The sequence below is a fragment of the Ambystoma mexicanum genome, chromosome 3q, assembly GCF_040938575.1.
Source record: "Ambystoma mexicanum isolate Mex_15411 chromosome 3q, UKY_AmexF1_1, whole genome shotgun sequence".
Lineage (NCBI taxonomy): Eukaryota > Metazoa > Chordata > Amphibia > Caudata > Ambystomatidae > Ambystoma > Ambystoma mexicanum.
Window position 1 is genome coordinate 623,019,608 of NC_090926.1, and position 18,111 is coordinate 623,037,718.

General features: G+C 42.1%; 1 protein-coding gene across 2 annotated transcripts in view; it reads left to right on the forward strand.

Moving 5' to 3' along the window:
* Positions 1-18,111, forward strand: part of DNAH9 (dynein axonemal heavy chain 9) — a 1,527,051-nt gene that overhangs the window by 34,416 nt on the left and 1,474,524 nt on the right. For both annotated transcript variants that reach the window (XM_069654516.1, XM_069654515.1), the window contains exon 2: positions 14,920-15,110. In XM_069654516.1, coding sequence (XP_069510617.1) covers positions 14,920-15,110 — 191 coding nt within the window. The remainder of the gene's footprint in view (positions 1-14,919; positions 15,111-18,111) is intronic.

The following is an 18,111-nucleotide window of genomic DNA, read 5'->3' on the forward strand; positions in this document are numbered from 1 at the left end:
AACCTAGATGGCCAAGCCTATAAATGGAAAGAAGAAAACAAATACTCAAAACAAGGAGTTATTGTTTTAAAAACATTTGTTTATTAAAGTTTTTAGCGTACACAACAGAATACAACACCGTATACATGACTGTCAATAGTTACACTTTGTCAAATAACCAAGTCAGGGTGTAAAAATCCACATACCCTTTATTCCCCCCCACTCTTAAGTGACCTCCCTTCCTTACCAGTACCCCCGCCTCCTACCCCATTGCAGAGCTCACCACAAACAATCACACTACCCATGCCACATGTTCAGGGGCATTTCGGGTCTGCAGAAGACGGTAATTTCTCCAACAACTGGCCCCATTCCACTGTAACCCTGTCTCCATCTCAGGCTCCCTGGTCCTGCGCAGTACATCTAGCTCCGCCATCTGCGAACATCCTCCTTCCAATGCATCAGTGACAGACCCTGGGGTCTTTTCCAGGCAATAGCCACACGGTTCCTGGCAAGCAGCAACATAAACTGGACCATCCGATTTCTCGTTTTCTGTCCCCCCCCGGGAGTAAACTGCACAAGCACACCGTTGGGGAGTACTCAAAAACAGAGCCAAGAAGTTTGTTGATTTTTTTTCACCCATCACTGCCTGCCAATAACGCATCACAAATGAACATTCCCAGAGCATATGCCATATCTCTGCCAGCCTTGTCGCGCAAGGGGGACAATCGCAACTCTGATCACCATTCATTGCGTGCAGTTTGGCTGGAGTCATGTGCGTTCTATGAAATATATTAAACTGGATGAGCTGGAACCTTGCATACTGTGAAACCTTACGAACCTGCTCCCAAATTTTTGCCCATTCCCCCCCACGGGCCCGGACCACCCATGTCTTTCTCTCATTTGCTCTGAACCACCAGTTCTTTTGTGGGGAACGTACTCCTCAATACTCTGGAAAATTCAAGAGAACCTCGCTCCCCCATCATCCTCTGTCAGGAATATCTGCATCAGTGGTCTCAGCTGTGGCTCCTCCACATGGCAGCCGGCCGCCTAGACCTCATAAAAAAATACGTTAAAAAATGCCCCTTCGCTATTCCATAACAGGCAGTCCTTGGCTCCCGCATGTGCGTGAAATGTTACCTGTCATCCCACATGTCCACCACACCGGAGGGTCCTATCTAACTAGTCCCCCTTGGTTATCCCCTCCTTGCACATTCTGACTCTCATTCTGTATGTTCTGAAACCTGCTTTGATTATTTTGAAATCCACCCCTTCCTTTATAACCCATACCTCTACCTTGTGCCATAAACCCATTTCCTCCTTGATCCTTTGGGCACTGATTATTCGTCTGTGATGTACCTACTGTTTGATGTACCCCTAGCCCTTCTCTGCTTTGTCAATGCCACCCCTTCTATGGCATATTTCGACAATGTTTTTTCTGAACTAACTTGGCTTCCTCAATTTCACTAGCATCTTCTTTCTTCTTATTCCTCTCCTGTGACAGCCGACAGCGATGAACTATAGTCAACTGTATCTCAGGCCACGGTTTCACTTCCATTCCCACTTGCTTCTTAAGTTTCCTCTGTACCTGCCCAGGCAATCCCTGACATAAAATGTGGTAAAATACTGCTGCTGTTTTTCCCCTCGGCTTGCGCCTTTCAAGAGTCCAGTGCTCCTGAATGTAAGCAAGCGGATCCTCATCCTCTTTTATTTATAGTCTTCAAAAAAATCTAACTACTTTTATATTATATTTTAGAAATTCCTAATATAAAGTGAAAGCATCCTGTATGTATGTGTGTGTGTGTGTTCTTATTGTAGTATTGAATTCCTTCTCACTACCCATGTGTGTTTTTCATGTGCATTGAGCCTGTAATCCATTGATTGCCTGTACTTCCATAAGATCATGTGTGTAAGCGTGTGTATGCATGTATGTGTGTGCATGCATGTGTGTGTCATTCCCCCTCTTATAAGTATCTCATGACAGGGACTCTAACCTAAATCAATTCATCATGCACAATAATTGTGCCTGGCCTTCCTCATTTTTCTTTGTCAGTGCTCAGCCTGCTTGCACTTTTTTCATAAATATTTTTACGTAAAGAAAAAAAAACCTAAATAGTGCACTCCTTATTCTTAGAAGTCAGGCCAATCAAGGTGTGTGCTTCTATAACAAATGTTCCTTTTATATTCACAGACCTTTTAAAAATACTAGTGTACTTTCTTGTGTGATCTTCATAGCTTGATCCCTAAACTAGCGCACATTGTCTCGTAGTTATTTACTGCCGTCTCTCCTCTACTGTTAAATATAGCATGCCCCTCATCCATATTGTGTGTAACCTTCGTCCTAGTGCGCCTTGCGAGCACTTCCCCTCATTACTTACTGCTTCCCTATTCTAAATACAAATTTTGCATCAAGACATCTACTTCCAATATTTTCACCAAAAAAGGTATTTTTATCTTATTTATTCTTGTTATTCCCTATACATATTCACTGTACTTATTATTACATCAACCTACTTTTGTAATGTAATTGTGCACTCATAATTGCATTTTTACTCTCAGTGACACACTTCACATTGTGTGTGATTTTAGACCTATTTTTTCCTTTTTCTTCTTCAACTACCTCCATTTTATGTAGTTCTACTGTACAGTGGGGAAACACTGTCTCCCCCAACCCCCCACTTAAAGCCTGTCCAATCTTCTCTGGCTCTGGTGCATATGGCTGAGTCTGCATATACAACATCCCCATGACTCTGCATTATTTATGGTGCGTATCCCATGTCTTCTCTCTGTCCCAAACTACCAATATTCTCACTGTTTTAGTCGCCCACAAACTGTGCTTTCATTTACAATATGCCTTTCTTTTTGTCACTCACTGAAAACCTTTTAGCAAAACATTTTCCCTCTTTTCCTCATCTGTGCAATTGGTCCGGGTATGACTTATGATCTGTACTTCTTTCAAAAATGTCCCATCAATCATGAACAAGAAACGGCTACCTTGCCCATCATAACAATCAACAAATCAAGGGCGATCCAGTGTGCTCATCAAAGAAAACATCCAACACCAACCACAAAAATAACCAACAAACCCCCTAAAAATGGGATGTGATCTGTGTGACCCTAAACAGTGACTCGACGGGGCTTCCTCAGCTCAAACGTGTACAATAAACGGGGGCAGCCTCTGGTATAAAACAGTATTTTCAAAAATGAGGTTGACCTACATATAGCTCCCCTGGCAGAATCAATAATTCTCCAAAATACATATCTTCGATTAACCTAAACAACCAGTTCTTTAACCCACAATGTGTTAATTCACTTCAGTGCTTCTATAGCACCTGGCTTCAAATAAACATGCACAAATGTCATGACAAAATGCTATTTTTCAAAATGTACTCAATTGTCAATTACTCAGCGGGTGTCAGTCATTTCCAGCCAACATTAAGCATCCCTACTACAAAACACACACATATATATATATATATATATATATATAAAGATCCCCAAAAAGAACATATTAATTGAATGAATTCTCGTTCAATTCTACATTTCCATAAGAGTTGGGGTCAGCCCTGGCTCACTTTCAGCTTAGCACCAACATTTTTTTTTCCAAAACTGCACAAATGAACCATTAAACATATTCCGTGCATACTCCTAAACATAACAGCTTTGGCCTTACTGATTGTCACTTGTTTCAATCATCTCTTCATGACCTTTTATGTATTTTTTCCTGTTTTCAATGTGAATACACATGCATATGTTTTCCTAATTCGCCCATAGCTTCGCTTAGTGTTTTATAAAAATATCGTCAACCGCATATTGCTGCTTCTCTCTGCAAGCTGGTTCAACTGCATTAACTCACAAGACTAAACCTGTTTCCAACTATAAAACAGCCCTGTTTTTTCCTGCAGCCGTTAATCATTCTCTTAGCTGCATCAACCGTTATCTCTAGATTTGAAAAGAAACTTTAGCTACTCCCAACTGCACGGTTTTAAACATAAATCTTCATCGTGCGCTGCCAGCACTAGCTTTTGTCATCTGCGCGCATTGTGTACAAAATGGCTTATATCTCTGCCTTGATGCATTTTTTAACATGCCATATATCACATTACCCTCACTTTCTCAAGCAGGAAAGGAATTTAGTGTTGTATTTTGCCGTAACTCATTTTAATAACTTTTTTTGTTTTAACTACGCAGTTGTTTAATCAGCAAAAGTTGCCTCATGTGCAATTTTCTTTCACCTTCGTTTGTATGCTCCATTTGTCAGACTTCTACTGTGCAAAGCTTTTTGGCTTACTAAGACTCTTATCTCCATGAGTATATATATAATTTAACCCTATAGCTGCCGCCACTTGCCCACCTCAATGGTGCAAAATTGTCACAAATTTGACTTCATTTTATTATTTTCCCTGTTTTTTTCCCCATAACATCTCAGACTGCAAATATGAGTGCGCCCATCAATGGCTTGCCTACCTTTTTCACTGATCCCTGCCTACTTTTGGATTGGTGCAAATCGCCTTCCCTAAATAAATAATGTAACCTCTTGACTTTGTCTCAACTCATTGTCGCTCTTCAACACCTTAATTTAAAACAGACATATAGACAGACACACTAGTCGACTCTTTTACATTTAAACCATGGTTCTCATCTTCATCATCTCACCCCTAAAATATTCTGAGTAGAGTTTAAATCATCTCCTAACATAAACCTGTTTATGCGCCACCTATTTTACCCTGATTGGGGTGTGAGATGATTTCTTCTAAAACTCCTTGAGCAACGAATCCTGGGCATGATCTCTTTTCTCTTATTTTACACTTTAAAATGCTCTGTTACTTTTATAATCAACCCAGTTACTTTCTAAACTACCACAACGAATATATACATAATGGGCCTCATTACGGGTCGGGCGGTCAGGAATTAACAGTGGCGGTAAACCCGCCGCCACTGTTAATTCCGGACTGCCCGATTCCGACCCCTGCAGGTGGAAGGTGACCTTCCCTCCAGGTCTGACCTGGCGGGCTGAACACCTCCCGCCTGCAGGCGGACGTGGAAACACCAGCACCGTCACAAGATGGTGCTGGTGTTTCCTCTTTCCCATTCCCATTGAGTCCTATGGGACTCAATGGGAATGGGGATTAACACCATTCCGCCTCCGTGACTCCCGGGACACCGGGGCTGTAATGCCCTGGTAATTCCGGGAGTCCTGAGGCGGCATGGTTATACGAGTCCGGTGGTAACCAGGCGGTTTTACTGCCGCGGTTACCGCCAGACTCGTAATGAGGCCCAATGTCTTATTATTTTTTCTTCCTTTGCCTCTGTCCCCCACAATACATAGCATAATTCACAGATGCCAAAGTGCGCCATGCTGACAGCCATGTGGAGACCCTGTCAAGGTGTGAGAAAGCATACTGCAGTTTGCCACTCACCCGTCTCTTCTAGGCATCTCACTATCTCCGTCAGCAGGGCAACATGAAGCCTGGGTCCTTGTCCCTGAAAGATCTTTAGAGTCCCTTTGTGTGGTTGCCATGTGAACAGAAAGCCCTTCTGCATAACATCAAGCTTTCTGGCATCTGTGAATCGTGACACTGAGACAGGAAGAAGGAAGAACGGATGCTTGGGTGTAGTTCAGTCATCTTTAATACAGGTTCACGAGACACACTGGAAGCACACACAGATCAGCATTCTGCCTTCCTCCTTCTATAGGCCTTTTTGAATGATGCAATACTCTCATGCAAATTACTCCATTATCGGGGCATCTCCCTTTATAGGTCCTTTCAGTCCGAGAAAAGCCCTCCCCATCTTGTGATTGGGTGGCTTGTCTGTCGCTCACCAAGCCCACATTAGCTCATTCTTGGCAAGCACTGGCTGACTGACACATAGACTGATGAGCTTATTTTAGACCCAGCTGGACACCATTACACATCCTTCAACTCCTGCTAAAAGCAATTTTTATCTGCTTCTCGAGGTCCTGCCAAATTTAGTTGGCAGCTAATACCGTGGAAAACCCAATAAGCTCATTTGTTTGCTTGCCAAGTGGTGCAGCTGATCTGTACTAATTGTTAACTTTCTTGGATTTATCTGATTTACCATCAATTATGTCTGCTTTTCCAGCCAAGTTTCTTAACATATAATCCCAGACGTGCTTATTTTACAATAAACTGCTGCCAAAGAATATATGCTCTCAGCATTAGTCAGGACTCTAACACCTGTTGTCATTACACCATTTTGTGTTTTGGCATCTATATTTAAATATATCTTTCTGTTCGGCTTCACTACCAAACGGTGAACCAATATTTACTTCTAAGCATATCTCATTTTCTATCTAGTTTCCACAATATATTTTTACATATTCATCATATGTGAGTAGTACTGGAGACCCTCTTCACTCCCCGAGCCATTCTGACCCAAAAAATGTGTCACTTACATGCAATTTTTACCTAAAAATAAAAGCACTATAATTCTGATTTCTGCAATACTGGAACCATTGAGCTGCCTATCATGTTATCTGTGTTCAGTTTGAGGGGGTCAGGGGGCTCTTGTACTCTTTTACACAGGCATGTCCCAAGAACATAAGTAATTGGAGTCGGGCAATTGAGTTGAAGGGCTTGCACCTGCAAACTGTTCAGGTCACATGTGCATAAAAGGTGGAGCCATTCGGGGAGAGGAAGAGCCCAGCAGGGGAGAAATCCTGCTACAGATTAGGCTGCCAAGGAGGGTTCTGGTCGGGTGGCCGCAGCTGTGGGGCACAGAAGAAACTCCAGTGGTTCTGCAGGACACTGGTAGCATCTGCGAGCAATGGGCAAAGCCACCGGCAACCCACAGGGAGATTGTCAAGAAGCGAGCGCTGCCCGCAAGGCTACAGTGACGTGTGTGGAAGAATAAAGAGAGAAGACGCCCGGAGGAGCCACCAATGACCTGTGAGTGTATCAAAGGGAACACTCGAACAGGCCGCTCCTGGGCTTTTTACAGGGCAGGAATGACAGCCGGATGAAAGGCAATATATGTACAATGGAAAGTGAGCCCAAAGTGAGGGGTTTTATGAAACAGTGTAAAAAAGTTGAACTTTAAGTGAAAGAAAGTGAATGAAATATTATTGAGTACTGAACTGAAGGAAAGTGTTGATGAGCATACACATAGAATGCAAACAGGTGTGAAAACCACGTACTGAATACTGAAAGCTGTATCTATCGGAGTCTGGAGGAGATTGCAATTTCACCTAGGTGCATCATGGCCAGTATCCAGTCTTCTGGAACAATGGGCCCCACATCCACTTCCCATTTCATCTTGAGGCTAGATAACTCTGAGGATGCGAAGGCTGTGATTGCCTGATTAAAGTGTGGTTGTGACCTTGGTGACCATGGGTTCCAGGAGAACATTACGTTCTAGTGGCGAGCATTGTGGGGCATCTGCTGGACATGGGAGGTGTTTGGTTAGGGCGTGGGTGATCTGCAAAAAGTGATAATGTTCTGTGTTTGGTAGGCCGAATTTGCGTCTCGGTTCTGGGAAGGGGATAAGGGACCCATTAGGTAGCATATCGCCTACTTTCCCATATGCCTGCTTCCACCCATTCTGACCACATTGGCAATTTATTCACTTCTGACAGCTTCTGACAGGTTTCTATTCTTCCATAAGGGCTGTGCCAAAGTCAATTTGCCGTCCCAGCCAATGTGTCTGTGAGCGTCTTTCCATATATGTGTGGTATGGAGTGCCAGTGTAGGAGGTAGGGGGTCCTTTCTATCTTTTGGTACAGTTTTGCAGTTGGGGTCCTGCCTTGCAGCTTCATGATTTCTGCCCGTATGTGGGGCAGATCCGGGTCCCCGTGTAGTGTATCATTAATAACCCCCATCTGGGACACCCAATAATATGATTTGACATGCAGCAGTTCAATTCCGCCCTCCCAGATTGATCGCTGCAGTGTGGTCATGGCGATTCGTGGATGTCCGCCACCCCAGAGGAGGTCTCTAAGGATGTTGTCGATTCTGTGGAATTCAGGATCTGGGATCCGTAAGGGGGCATTTTGTATAACATTGAGTAAATTGTTGTTTTGAACTTGTGGAAGGGAACCCCAAGCCTTTGTGGAACTGTTGTTTTGAACTTGGAGAAGGTTAGATGGAAAGCAAGCCAGGAGCTGGAAGAGGCTCAAACCTTATTTTGAACACTCCTTCTTTTGTTGTTGATATCCTTACAAAGTGTTTAGCTTTAGTTGTGAGGGCAAGAATAGGTTTTGGACACAGAGACTTTTAAGTTGAACTTACTGACTCAGACTATCCTTAGTTTCTTTAGGTAGGGAAATCCGACCTTAGCATAGGGCATGTTAGCCCTTACAACATCCTATCATTTTAGTAAATAAATACATTTTGTTTTAACTTTGAATCTGTTGTCTGTGTCTTGCTTCATGATGCCTTCACAGTGCCAACCAGAAAAGTTCTCTGAAGTTTTGTGAGGGTCAACTAGGGGGCTAGAGTAGTGCTGATAGTCAGGAGGGTACACGCCTACCATGTGCACAGGAATTCCAGAGCAGGCAGATGCAAGATCAAACCCAAGAGGTTTTTAAGAAAAGTATATATTGATCTGTGGCATTGGCCAAGGACAAGGCCATTGCTACACAATTGGGAAATGTGGCAAATCAGCCTATAAATGCTGCTTTTAATGCATAAGGCTGTGTTTTTTTTAAATTTTTTTTTTAAATTTTTTTTTTATTTTTTTACTCAGAAGCAGAGGCTTCTGATGGACACTTCCAGGTAGGGGCTAATACAGGCCACAGTGGTTATACCTCCAGAGCCCCCAAAAGAAAGAAGTACCCTGCTACTGCTGACGAGGTTTGTGAGATGTCTTCCCAGTCCAGCAACACTAGGACTCAGACTTTGCTAAGCAGGACTCGGTCTGAGGTGTGCTATGCCCGCTATGAACCCTCAGGCCGTGAGGAGGACAACATTTTGACTATGAGCAAAACAAAGGCTCTAATGATATCGCCAGGGACACCTGGTTTGGGTTCATACCATTTTTCAGGATGATACCTTAGTGGATTTGGGAGCTAAAACTGGGTGGATCCGGAGTCTCTAGAGGACCCTGGGTAGGGAGCAACAAGCTACAGAATATCACTGGTATTCCTATGCTTTTTTTCCTACTGTGATCGCTCACCCTGTTGGACCCAAACTTAAAGTGAGTGCATATGCATATACATTCTTGAGAAGCAAGCTTGATTCCTTAGTCAGGTCTATGATGAGGGTGGAATGCCCTCATCCTTCACTTGCTAACAAGTCTGTTTCCACCCCTACTATGGAGATGAAAATGGAGAAGCGTCACCAAGGAGGTGGAGAAGGACGGGTAATTGCACCCAGAGTTCTTATAGCCACCATTACACTGGTAAAGATGTTTACATATGATGGATGAAGCAAAGTTTACAGTAGTATCACTTCATCCTGTAAAGATCGTTGGTTGGGTGCAGCAGACACTTTCTCTCATGGGGAGGTGTGCATTTGGGTCACCATAAGTTCCCGTTTTTGGGTATGATGGAGTAAAGGACCACAAAGATATGGGTTAAAGTTTGGTTGGATATAACTTTGTAAGACAGCTAGAGCATTATGTTAACACCTTTCACATCTTTGGATAAAGCCCTCTTTACATAAGACCTTTGACCTATGGGACTCTCCCAGGGACAGTCAAGGAAGTGGCCTTTACAACTCTGAAAGCCATTTTAGAGGAGCAACCCAGTTCACCACCCAGAGCCAGCCCATCCTTTTCATTGGGGAAGTCAGAATATTAGGGGCATAACACCTAGGGGACGCAGAGCCAGCTGTTTCCATAATGAGCAACCAGGAGGTTATGTGTTTGGGAGTTTGCATTACCCTTGTTTGGTCTCCACTTTCTCAAAATCCACGGGCTTTGCATACAGTTAGAATTCTGGGCACACCTCACTCAGTACAGCAAAAAGGTGGAGATGTATTCCTCCAGAGAGAACAAGATACGCCTGGAGAAAGAGGCAAAAGAGTTGTTGGGTAAAAGGGAGAACAGGAGTGTCATTTTAAGATGGAAACCGTTGCACTTTTGAGAGACTTGTTAAGACCAAGACCAAGACACTGGCAAGTGATACTAGATTTGAAGGACGCATATTTGACAAGCCCTATCTTCAAGCCACACGGACTGTTTCTCTAATTAATTTGTGAAGTGTTGCCTATCAGGTTTGCTCTCCTCCATTGTCATTGATTCACCTCTTGGTTTCACAAAGCTCCACAGACCAGTAGTAGCTCACCTGAGGGCAAGAGTGGTTAGAATAATTATTTATTTGGAATAGAGTATAGTGATGGCTCGGTCCCCAGAGGAATCGCACATATTTATATTGGACTAGTCAGACACTTCAGGTGTTAGGCTTTGTGATCAACTGGAAGATCTAGTTAATTCAATCCCAAATCTTCATGAGAGATGTAAGTGATCTACACTGGATGCTCCAACATCTGGTTGTATTTATGAAGGACCTAGCATTTGTCATTGGGTTGCTCACATCATCCATTCAGGTTATTTTTAGAGGCACCTTCACAACAGGGCCCTTCAGCGACTGAAAAATAGGCATTCCAAAAAAAGGGTTTAGCTGGCACCACTTTACATGAATGTCGGTATTAGTGTTTGATAGTTCTTTAGATTCTTGGCCCATCACCTTAGCAAAGACCATGAATTATAAAGGTTCTCATGTAGAATTAGCATCCTCATCAAGAGCCCTTTTGGGGAAATATCTGAGACACTGTGGCTTGTACCCCTTAAGAACATAACAGTACATATTTTGTTAATTTATGAATTTTAGAGAACATTTCTCAGTGCATTACCATTCCTTCTGCTCCATAGCAGTTAGATGTAACAACAACACAAGGATGGCAATGGATATACCTCTATTGGTATTGGGAGATTCATGATCTGTTTTTTGGTTAAGATTCACAACACAATATATATGCTTTTAACCATTATTGGATACATAGACTTACACTAATATGGATGATTGCTACATTTCAAAGTAATTGTTGGACCAATGCTGTCTAAACTACTATAAAGAGCTGTCAGAAATCTGATATTAGGAGCTAATTTTATTCATTAGAATGCATTCAGGTTATCTTTTCCTAGCAAGTGAAGATTTTGGCAATATACATATTTTTGGTGTTAGAATGTTGGTAGTTTCAACATGCATCCAATGACCATGTTAACTGACTAGATTCTGCATGTTGACTATTTTCATGGAAGACTCCCTAATCGTATACCGTTGTTTGGCCGACAGTTATTTCAATGTAATTTTATACCGAAACAATTCCATTAAAAAAAAGTTATTGAAATGTAGAAGGGGGGTGGGTAAGAGCATAAAAAGGGTAGGGAGGGGTTTGGGGTAGAGTTCAAAATATAGGGACTGGAGGTTCTGGGGAACCCCGCCAATGGAAACAAATTAAATAGAACAAAACCCTGTACGCAAACATACATAGAACCCTGTCTAATACATAGGAAGCTTCCAATATGGTGCTGATCCTTACCAGAATGCCAAAACCACACATACCACTCAGGGCCAACAAGTCTTACGAAGGTAGGACAATAAAAGATAGGCCATAGCTTTAAGAAAACCATGTTAATTTGAGCAGCCTGGCAAGAAATAGGCTTAAGGGAAACGCATACATCGACTTTATTGAGGATTCATTTGGTTTTGTCTTGGGGTAGTTTAAATGAAATTAAATATTGCTCCTCATCATATAGGTAGGAAATCATGAGAAAAACATGGTCGCAACATATTGAGAAGCAATACATGGTGTTTTCAAGCTCAAAAGAGAAAAAAATAAATGACAAAAGAAGCATAACTAGTTGAAAGACCAGTCAAGATAATAACATCTGGTAACAATATGAACACTGGCAATACATATAAACATAGTTGGAATTTAATGGATAATGATTCAATAAGATGTTAAAGACAAGGGTGTAATGAATTGTTTGATGTCTTTTCTCCATTTTTAGATAAAAGATCTATTTCTTTTCTTACTTACGGGAAGATTTTTTTGTCAGTCATCAGGTTTATTATGGCATTAGCCTAAAAGCAGCAAATAGTACAATAATTAAAAAATAATATATAGTGTGACTGAAAATGGTTAAAATACAAGAATAATTTCACAAATAAAAAACAATAAAACATTAAATTAACAATTGTGAACATCTACAGGTCAAAGATATTTCAAGGAATCATCTTGGAAAAATGTGCAAACATTCGCCACTAGTACTAATTAACAGGAAAGATTTTATATTTCTCTTTGTTTCACTGTATAAAGGCCCTGAAGAAGCGCAGCCCTTGTGTGAGCCAATTGAGCACAAGTAGTGAGAAAGACACATATGTCAAATGTTTTTGTTTAATATTATTGTACTATTAGAGTTTTTACCACAGGATACATTGTATCCCTCAGAAGGAAAGTACGCATTTCTTGTTATTTGCGATTTTATGTCTAAATAGCATCAATGTCGAAGTTATTTTGACACATGTATTAATAAACAACACACTAAGAGTCCCTGGATAGGTGATTTCACTTTGATTACATAATATCTGCAGATGGGATTATTTTGCATGTTGGACTATGCCGCATCTCTGAACAATCAGACATTTTTATCTAACACAAAATAACTGTGGTGATCGATTACTTTCCTCGGCTGGCTCCCTCCTGTGGAATAGCCTCCCACTCCCTCTGCGTCTTGAGCATGACCTCCTTAAGTTTCGAAAAAGCCTCAAGACCCTTTACTTCTTCCTTCTCCTCCTCTCTTCCCTGCTAATCATACAGTAGTGTGATTGATGTGCAGGGCCCTTATGTTGCCTCGGGGCCCTGACCCGCCACATCTCTCATCCTAGCCGCTGTCTTCTACTGCACTTATCTAGGCTCACCCTACCCACCGGTGGTAGCACTTACGTTCTTCTCCTCTTAGCACTTACCCTGAGCACTTTTCCATGAGCACCACAGCACCTACCCCTCACCCCCTCCCCTCTGCACTTGCACGTTCTGAACACTCACAAGTCATAGTAGGTTCGTCCGCCATCCCTTTTTTATTTTCTTTACTTGTTTGTGCTATTAATTCAATTATTTATCTTTGTTGTAATTCATGGTCTAACGTCCTCTGTCCATACCCTGTTTCCCTGTGGGTGCTTTGAAACAGTTTTGCTAATTGTATAAGCACCTAACAAGTGACCAGTAAATAAAGCAAGGAAGTCTGAGAAGCAACGAGAAAGTAAATCAAGGAAGGAAAGTGAGAGAGAAAAAAACGTGTGGTTTGAATTAAATTGTGATGAAAAAAATTTAAAGAAAGATAAAGCTAAGGCAAAGGAAATAAATCTAAAATTGGAGAATCAAAGAAAGGTAGCTGAAGGAAAAAAGGAGCAATATATAAAGTAAGGAAAACAGTGGTATCAAAAGATGGAAGAAAATATTGAGGAAATGAATGAAAGCTAATACGAGTGGAGGAAGGAACAAAGGAAGGAAATTGAAAACGAAAGAAGTGAAGAGAAACAAAAATGAAGGATGGAAAATTGAATGAAGGAAAGGAAGAAAGAATGAAAGAGTTTGAAAGGAGGAGTAAAAGGAAAAGATTGAAAGAGAAATAATAGAATGAAAGCCAGAATGGGCAAGAAAAGGAAGGGAGGAAATGGAAAGATGGACAAGAAGAGAAGCGATGGAAAGAAATGGGGCAGGGAAGCAGAAAGAAAAAGAAGAAAACAAGAAAATAATTGAAGAATGGAGATGACAAAATCATAAAAAAGAAGAAAGCAAATAAACCTAAAAGAAAGAAGGGAAGAAAGATGGACAAAATGGCATTGCAAAACAGCATACATTGGCAATTTCAGAATTGTATCATAGCAATTCATCAATGAAAAATGTTTCCTAAAGTCAAGTCCATAATTGACGCATTGTAATGGCAGACACCGATTTTTGTTGTTGTTGAAAGTGTGCAGCGGTGATCGGTTGAGTCTATTATTTATACTTTGTAACATGATCCATGGCACTATGTGAGCTAGTGGGAATGGTGGCAGCCCCATGAACCAACTGGAGTGCTAATTTGTGTGGATGTTTATCTTTTTCTTTATAGATCTGTTCACTTTCTGTAAGGTGTCGCTGGTAATTACTTCAATCTTTTCAAATATAATAATTCTTGACAGTTCTCATTAATCGACACCTGTTTTTGATGAACAAGGATGTATTTTAAAAATGTTAAATACTTTTCTATTCTTTTCTATTTTCCATTTTGTAAATGAATAAAATGTTTATGTACTTAGCATTGATATCAATTACAATCTATCACTATGGCTTTCACGCCCTTGCTGGGGGGCAGACACAGGTTTATCGGCCCACCAGCCCAGGCTTTGTATGTCGAGTGAGGCGAAGGGCCTCAGCTCGTGCTGCGGGCCATTAAAACCTGTGAAAGCCATTCGCACCCCGGGATTCACTGGGGTGCAAATAGTTTTCATTTGTTTCACTTCCTACGGGTGATGATCTCTGCGCGAGCCCATCTCCCATCGGAATGGAAAAAAAGACCATAAAATGTCTGCTACCATAAACATAAAAAAGGGACTATGACCCTTGTTGGAAGTGGTCGGTCATGGAAAACCTGATCCAAAGAGGCCGCCATCATTGGAAAAGGGACCTAGTCCCTTTTCTATTCAAATGGCGGTGGGCATTTATTTAATTTTTTGCTCATTGTTTTTCGTACCACCATGGCCAGTGAATGCAGAATCACACCCAGGAAAGGCAGATTGGTCAGTTCGCCTTTGCTAGGTGCGAATTGAGATTCAGTGTTATTTGTTCAACATTTTTACTATTTTATCTTTTAATATGCAGACCTTTCCCATGCAGCTCCTTACAAGCCCTTTATTATGTTTTCTGCATGCAAGTATATAATTCATAGAAACTTTAAATAGCCATGCTAAGCTTTTTAAATGCTTTGTTACAGGTTGTGGTACCTGTTTTGGCAAACCAGAAGAATCATAGCAGCTGGCCACAGGTGGTGTCTCAGGATGTCATGAGGCATGTCAACCACTTGAAGAGTAATGTTTTCGTCGTCGTTGGTCAAGTCAGGGGAAAGACGTTGCTCCCTCTTCCCGCAGGATCTGAAAAAGTGGAGTACATAGAGAATGAAAATGGGTAAGCTTCCTGCCATGTAGAAGCTTTGGTCTAATTTGACCTCTTGAAAGATGTTATGTGATGTACTGTTAAAAAAAAAAGCAAGAGCCTCTCTTGTCTCTTGGACAGTGAATACTTGTTGCGAAGAGTGTGAACTGAACTGTTGCTACCATCTCCCTTTAGCTATGCTGCTTGTGCAGTGCAAATCTAGAGTATTATGAAACTATTTTGAACATATCAAATCCTTATTTTAGTAGCACTGCGTTACTGCCACTTTACATCCTGGTACAGGATAATTATTTTCTCAAATTAGACGTGACACCTGTGGTATCATGGACATGGATCAATGGAGACAACCAAGCCGGATTTATGGTTCCAATGTACTTTTATCTTTATTATTCCTGGTTTTTAAGGAGAGGCCACGATAAGCCAATGACTTGGGCAAAGTCCTCCCATACCTGGCTGATCCTCAGACCTATTTCTACCCTCCACCCTCTCCCAGGATGCTGGTTTATATCGGGGTTCCTTTTAAACAATGTTGTTTGAAAATAATTAACATTCTCCAACCAAGAGTGCCCTCTTGGGAATGGTCATGATACTTCTTGATATGACATGGCATTTATAATGCGCCTATACAGTGTTTCAAGGTGCGACGAGGCAAGGGAGTGGAAACCGAAGGAAGACTGAGCCAGCAATCCCACTAGGCCAGGTGACATTGAGATCACTCAAGTGCAGCGGAGGGTGGGAGGGGGGAGGGATAAAGGAGAGGGGGTAGTGCAGTACTAGGATAACAGTAATAAATAAAAGACAATAAATAATAAGTGCGGCCAGCTGGTGGCAAGTCCAAGGGTAAGTGCAGACTTCAAGCGTCCAGTGCTAGTAGGGGCTGTAGAGATACAGAAACAGCCCCCGAGTGTAAGGGTTACTAGGGGGGCAGAGCAGTGCAACTGGTGGGGGTGGGGAGGGGAACCTGGGCCCAAGATCAGAGGGTAGCCAGGTAATCAGTCCAATTTCAGATTCAGTCAGGAGATCATCAGGGGAGAGGACGAGAGAAAGCAGAAGCAAAGAGGAATGTCTTGAGGTGCTTCCGGAAACTGAGCTATTTCTCAAGTTTCAGAGAGGCAGGGAGGCTATTCCAGAGGGAGGCCCCAGCAGAAGAGAGATCTGCCATCAACAACCTCTTCCCCTACTCCAGTGGAAGGTAACAAAACAAACAGGATTTTTTTTTCCCAAATGTACAGTGAGAGGGCAGTCTCTTCTCAAAAGTTCAAACGGTTCAGGTTTCCTTATCAAGTTTATAAGGGCATAGATGCTGCCATGGCCCCACCATAACCTGTAGATAAAATTGATTTCCTCCTTGATTTTGTCGATGCATTTCACTGCCTTCTATTTCCACAGGTGAGGTTAAGAGGATGTTATCACCACTCTCTCTTAGGGTCCTGATTTCTGCCCAACCTCTCTACTCTTCATCTGGACAGGCTCCTCCTGATGCCAGGTCACATGCTCATTCCTCATCCTCATGTTTCTTTAACCCCTTAAGATTTGGATGTCATCCCTGCACGGTGCCTTGGGCCAAGCATGCCCCCCTCATGCCTTCCTGATCTTGGTAGCTGTCACCTCGCTAGTCTACAGTAATTCTCTCTGACCCTCACTCAAACCACCACCTGATGTTCCTCTCCCACCCTCCTGTTCTAATATTCTGACCCAATTGTCTACTGCAGTTCTAAACAAACCACTTCCAAGCTTCTCTAGTTGTCTCCCAACCTCCTCACTATTTTCTAATCTAACCTTCTCCGGATGTTATATACCGCTGACCTCCTAATGTTTTGCAACCTCATCCAAATGTTTCCCACCTTACCCCTCCTGCAGAGTTCCGTCAAGCTCATCATTTCTCTCCTTTAACTCCTGTCTAAAATGACTCTTCTCCTCAATCTCTTCCTTCCTTGGGTGAGGTATCAGAAATGAGAGTCGGACACAAGGTATTCACATTCTCAAGTGAAGATAATAATTAAACTAAAAACAGGTTGGGAAACTGCCTAACTGGGCCTATTGTAAGAGAAACTTCCCCGCTTAAAAGTCAAAACTAAGGATCAGTCTATGTCAGGAAGTCAGTAACTGAAAAGCCATCCAAAATATCCTCTCCTGACCCTCACACTAAAACAAAAACAACAAAGGTGCAAGGAAATCGTCTTTTTCTTGATGTTAGCAAAAGTGTTCAAAACCAAAATGTATTAATGACTCCTACTAAAATATTTTCCAAGGTAGAGACCCTTGGATACAGAGTATGGTCCCCTTCCTCTGGTTTCTTAATTAGGATGGCAAAAGTTACTTTAATCAACGGTTCCTTTTCTGGACTCAAAAAGTTCTTGTTTGAATCACAAGTTGTGTAACAGTCTTTCTGTAAGATTTCCTTTAACTCTGCAGATTGCCTAGCATACTCTCCTACCATGAATCGTCACTCAATCTCATCCACCTGTTGTACTTGCCTGCCAGGATTTCTTTTATAGTTCCTTCAATCAACCGCAATTACCTGGTATACTCGCCTGCCAGGTTTGCTTTTCCTAATTGATCCACAGTTCCTTGGTTACACAAAAATGGCTTATACCGTGAGGCACTTGGTATATTTGCCTGTGGTAGCGCTTGCTCAAACTTTTCTCCACACTGGCATCTCATGCCTCTGTATTGGATTGGGATTTCTCGTGGTACTGTGTCTTGTCTGCATATAAACCTTCTTCTTATTGGGTACTAGCTGGGGTACCCGGCGTTGCCCGTGTCCTGATCAAGTGCTGTCTCATGTGCCCTGGAGGATGTTGCTCTTGTCCTCACGTCAGCAAGTCTTGCTTCAGTTTGCTCTGGCATCTCAGTTGTCCTGGAGAAAGTTGCTCTTGTCCTCTGGTCGGCAATCATGCTGCTGCCTGTTGTTGTGTTTCAGAAGCTCTTGATATTGATTTTCGCTTTGCATCAGGTGGAGCTTTTCCAAGTGATGTTCATTTTTTGTATGGCATGTTTAAGTCACTCAATG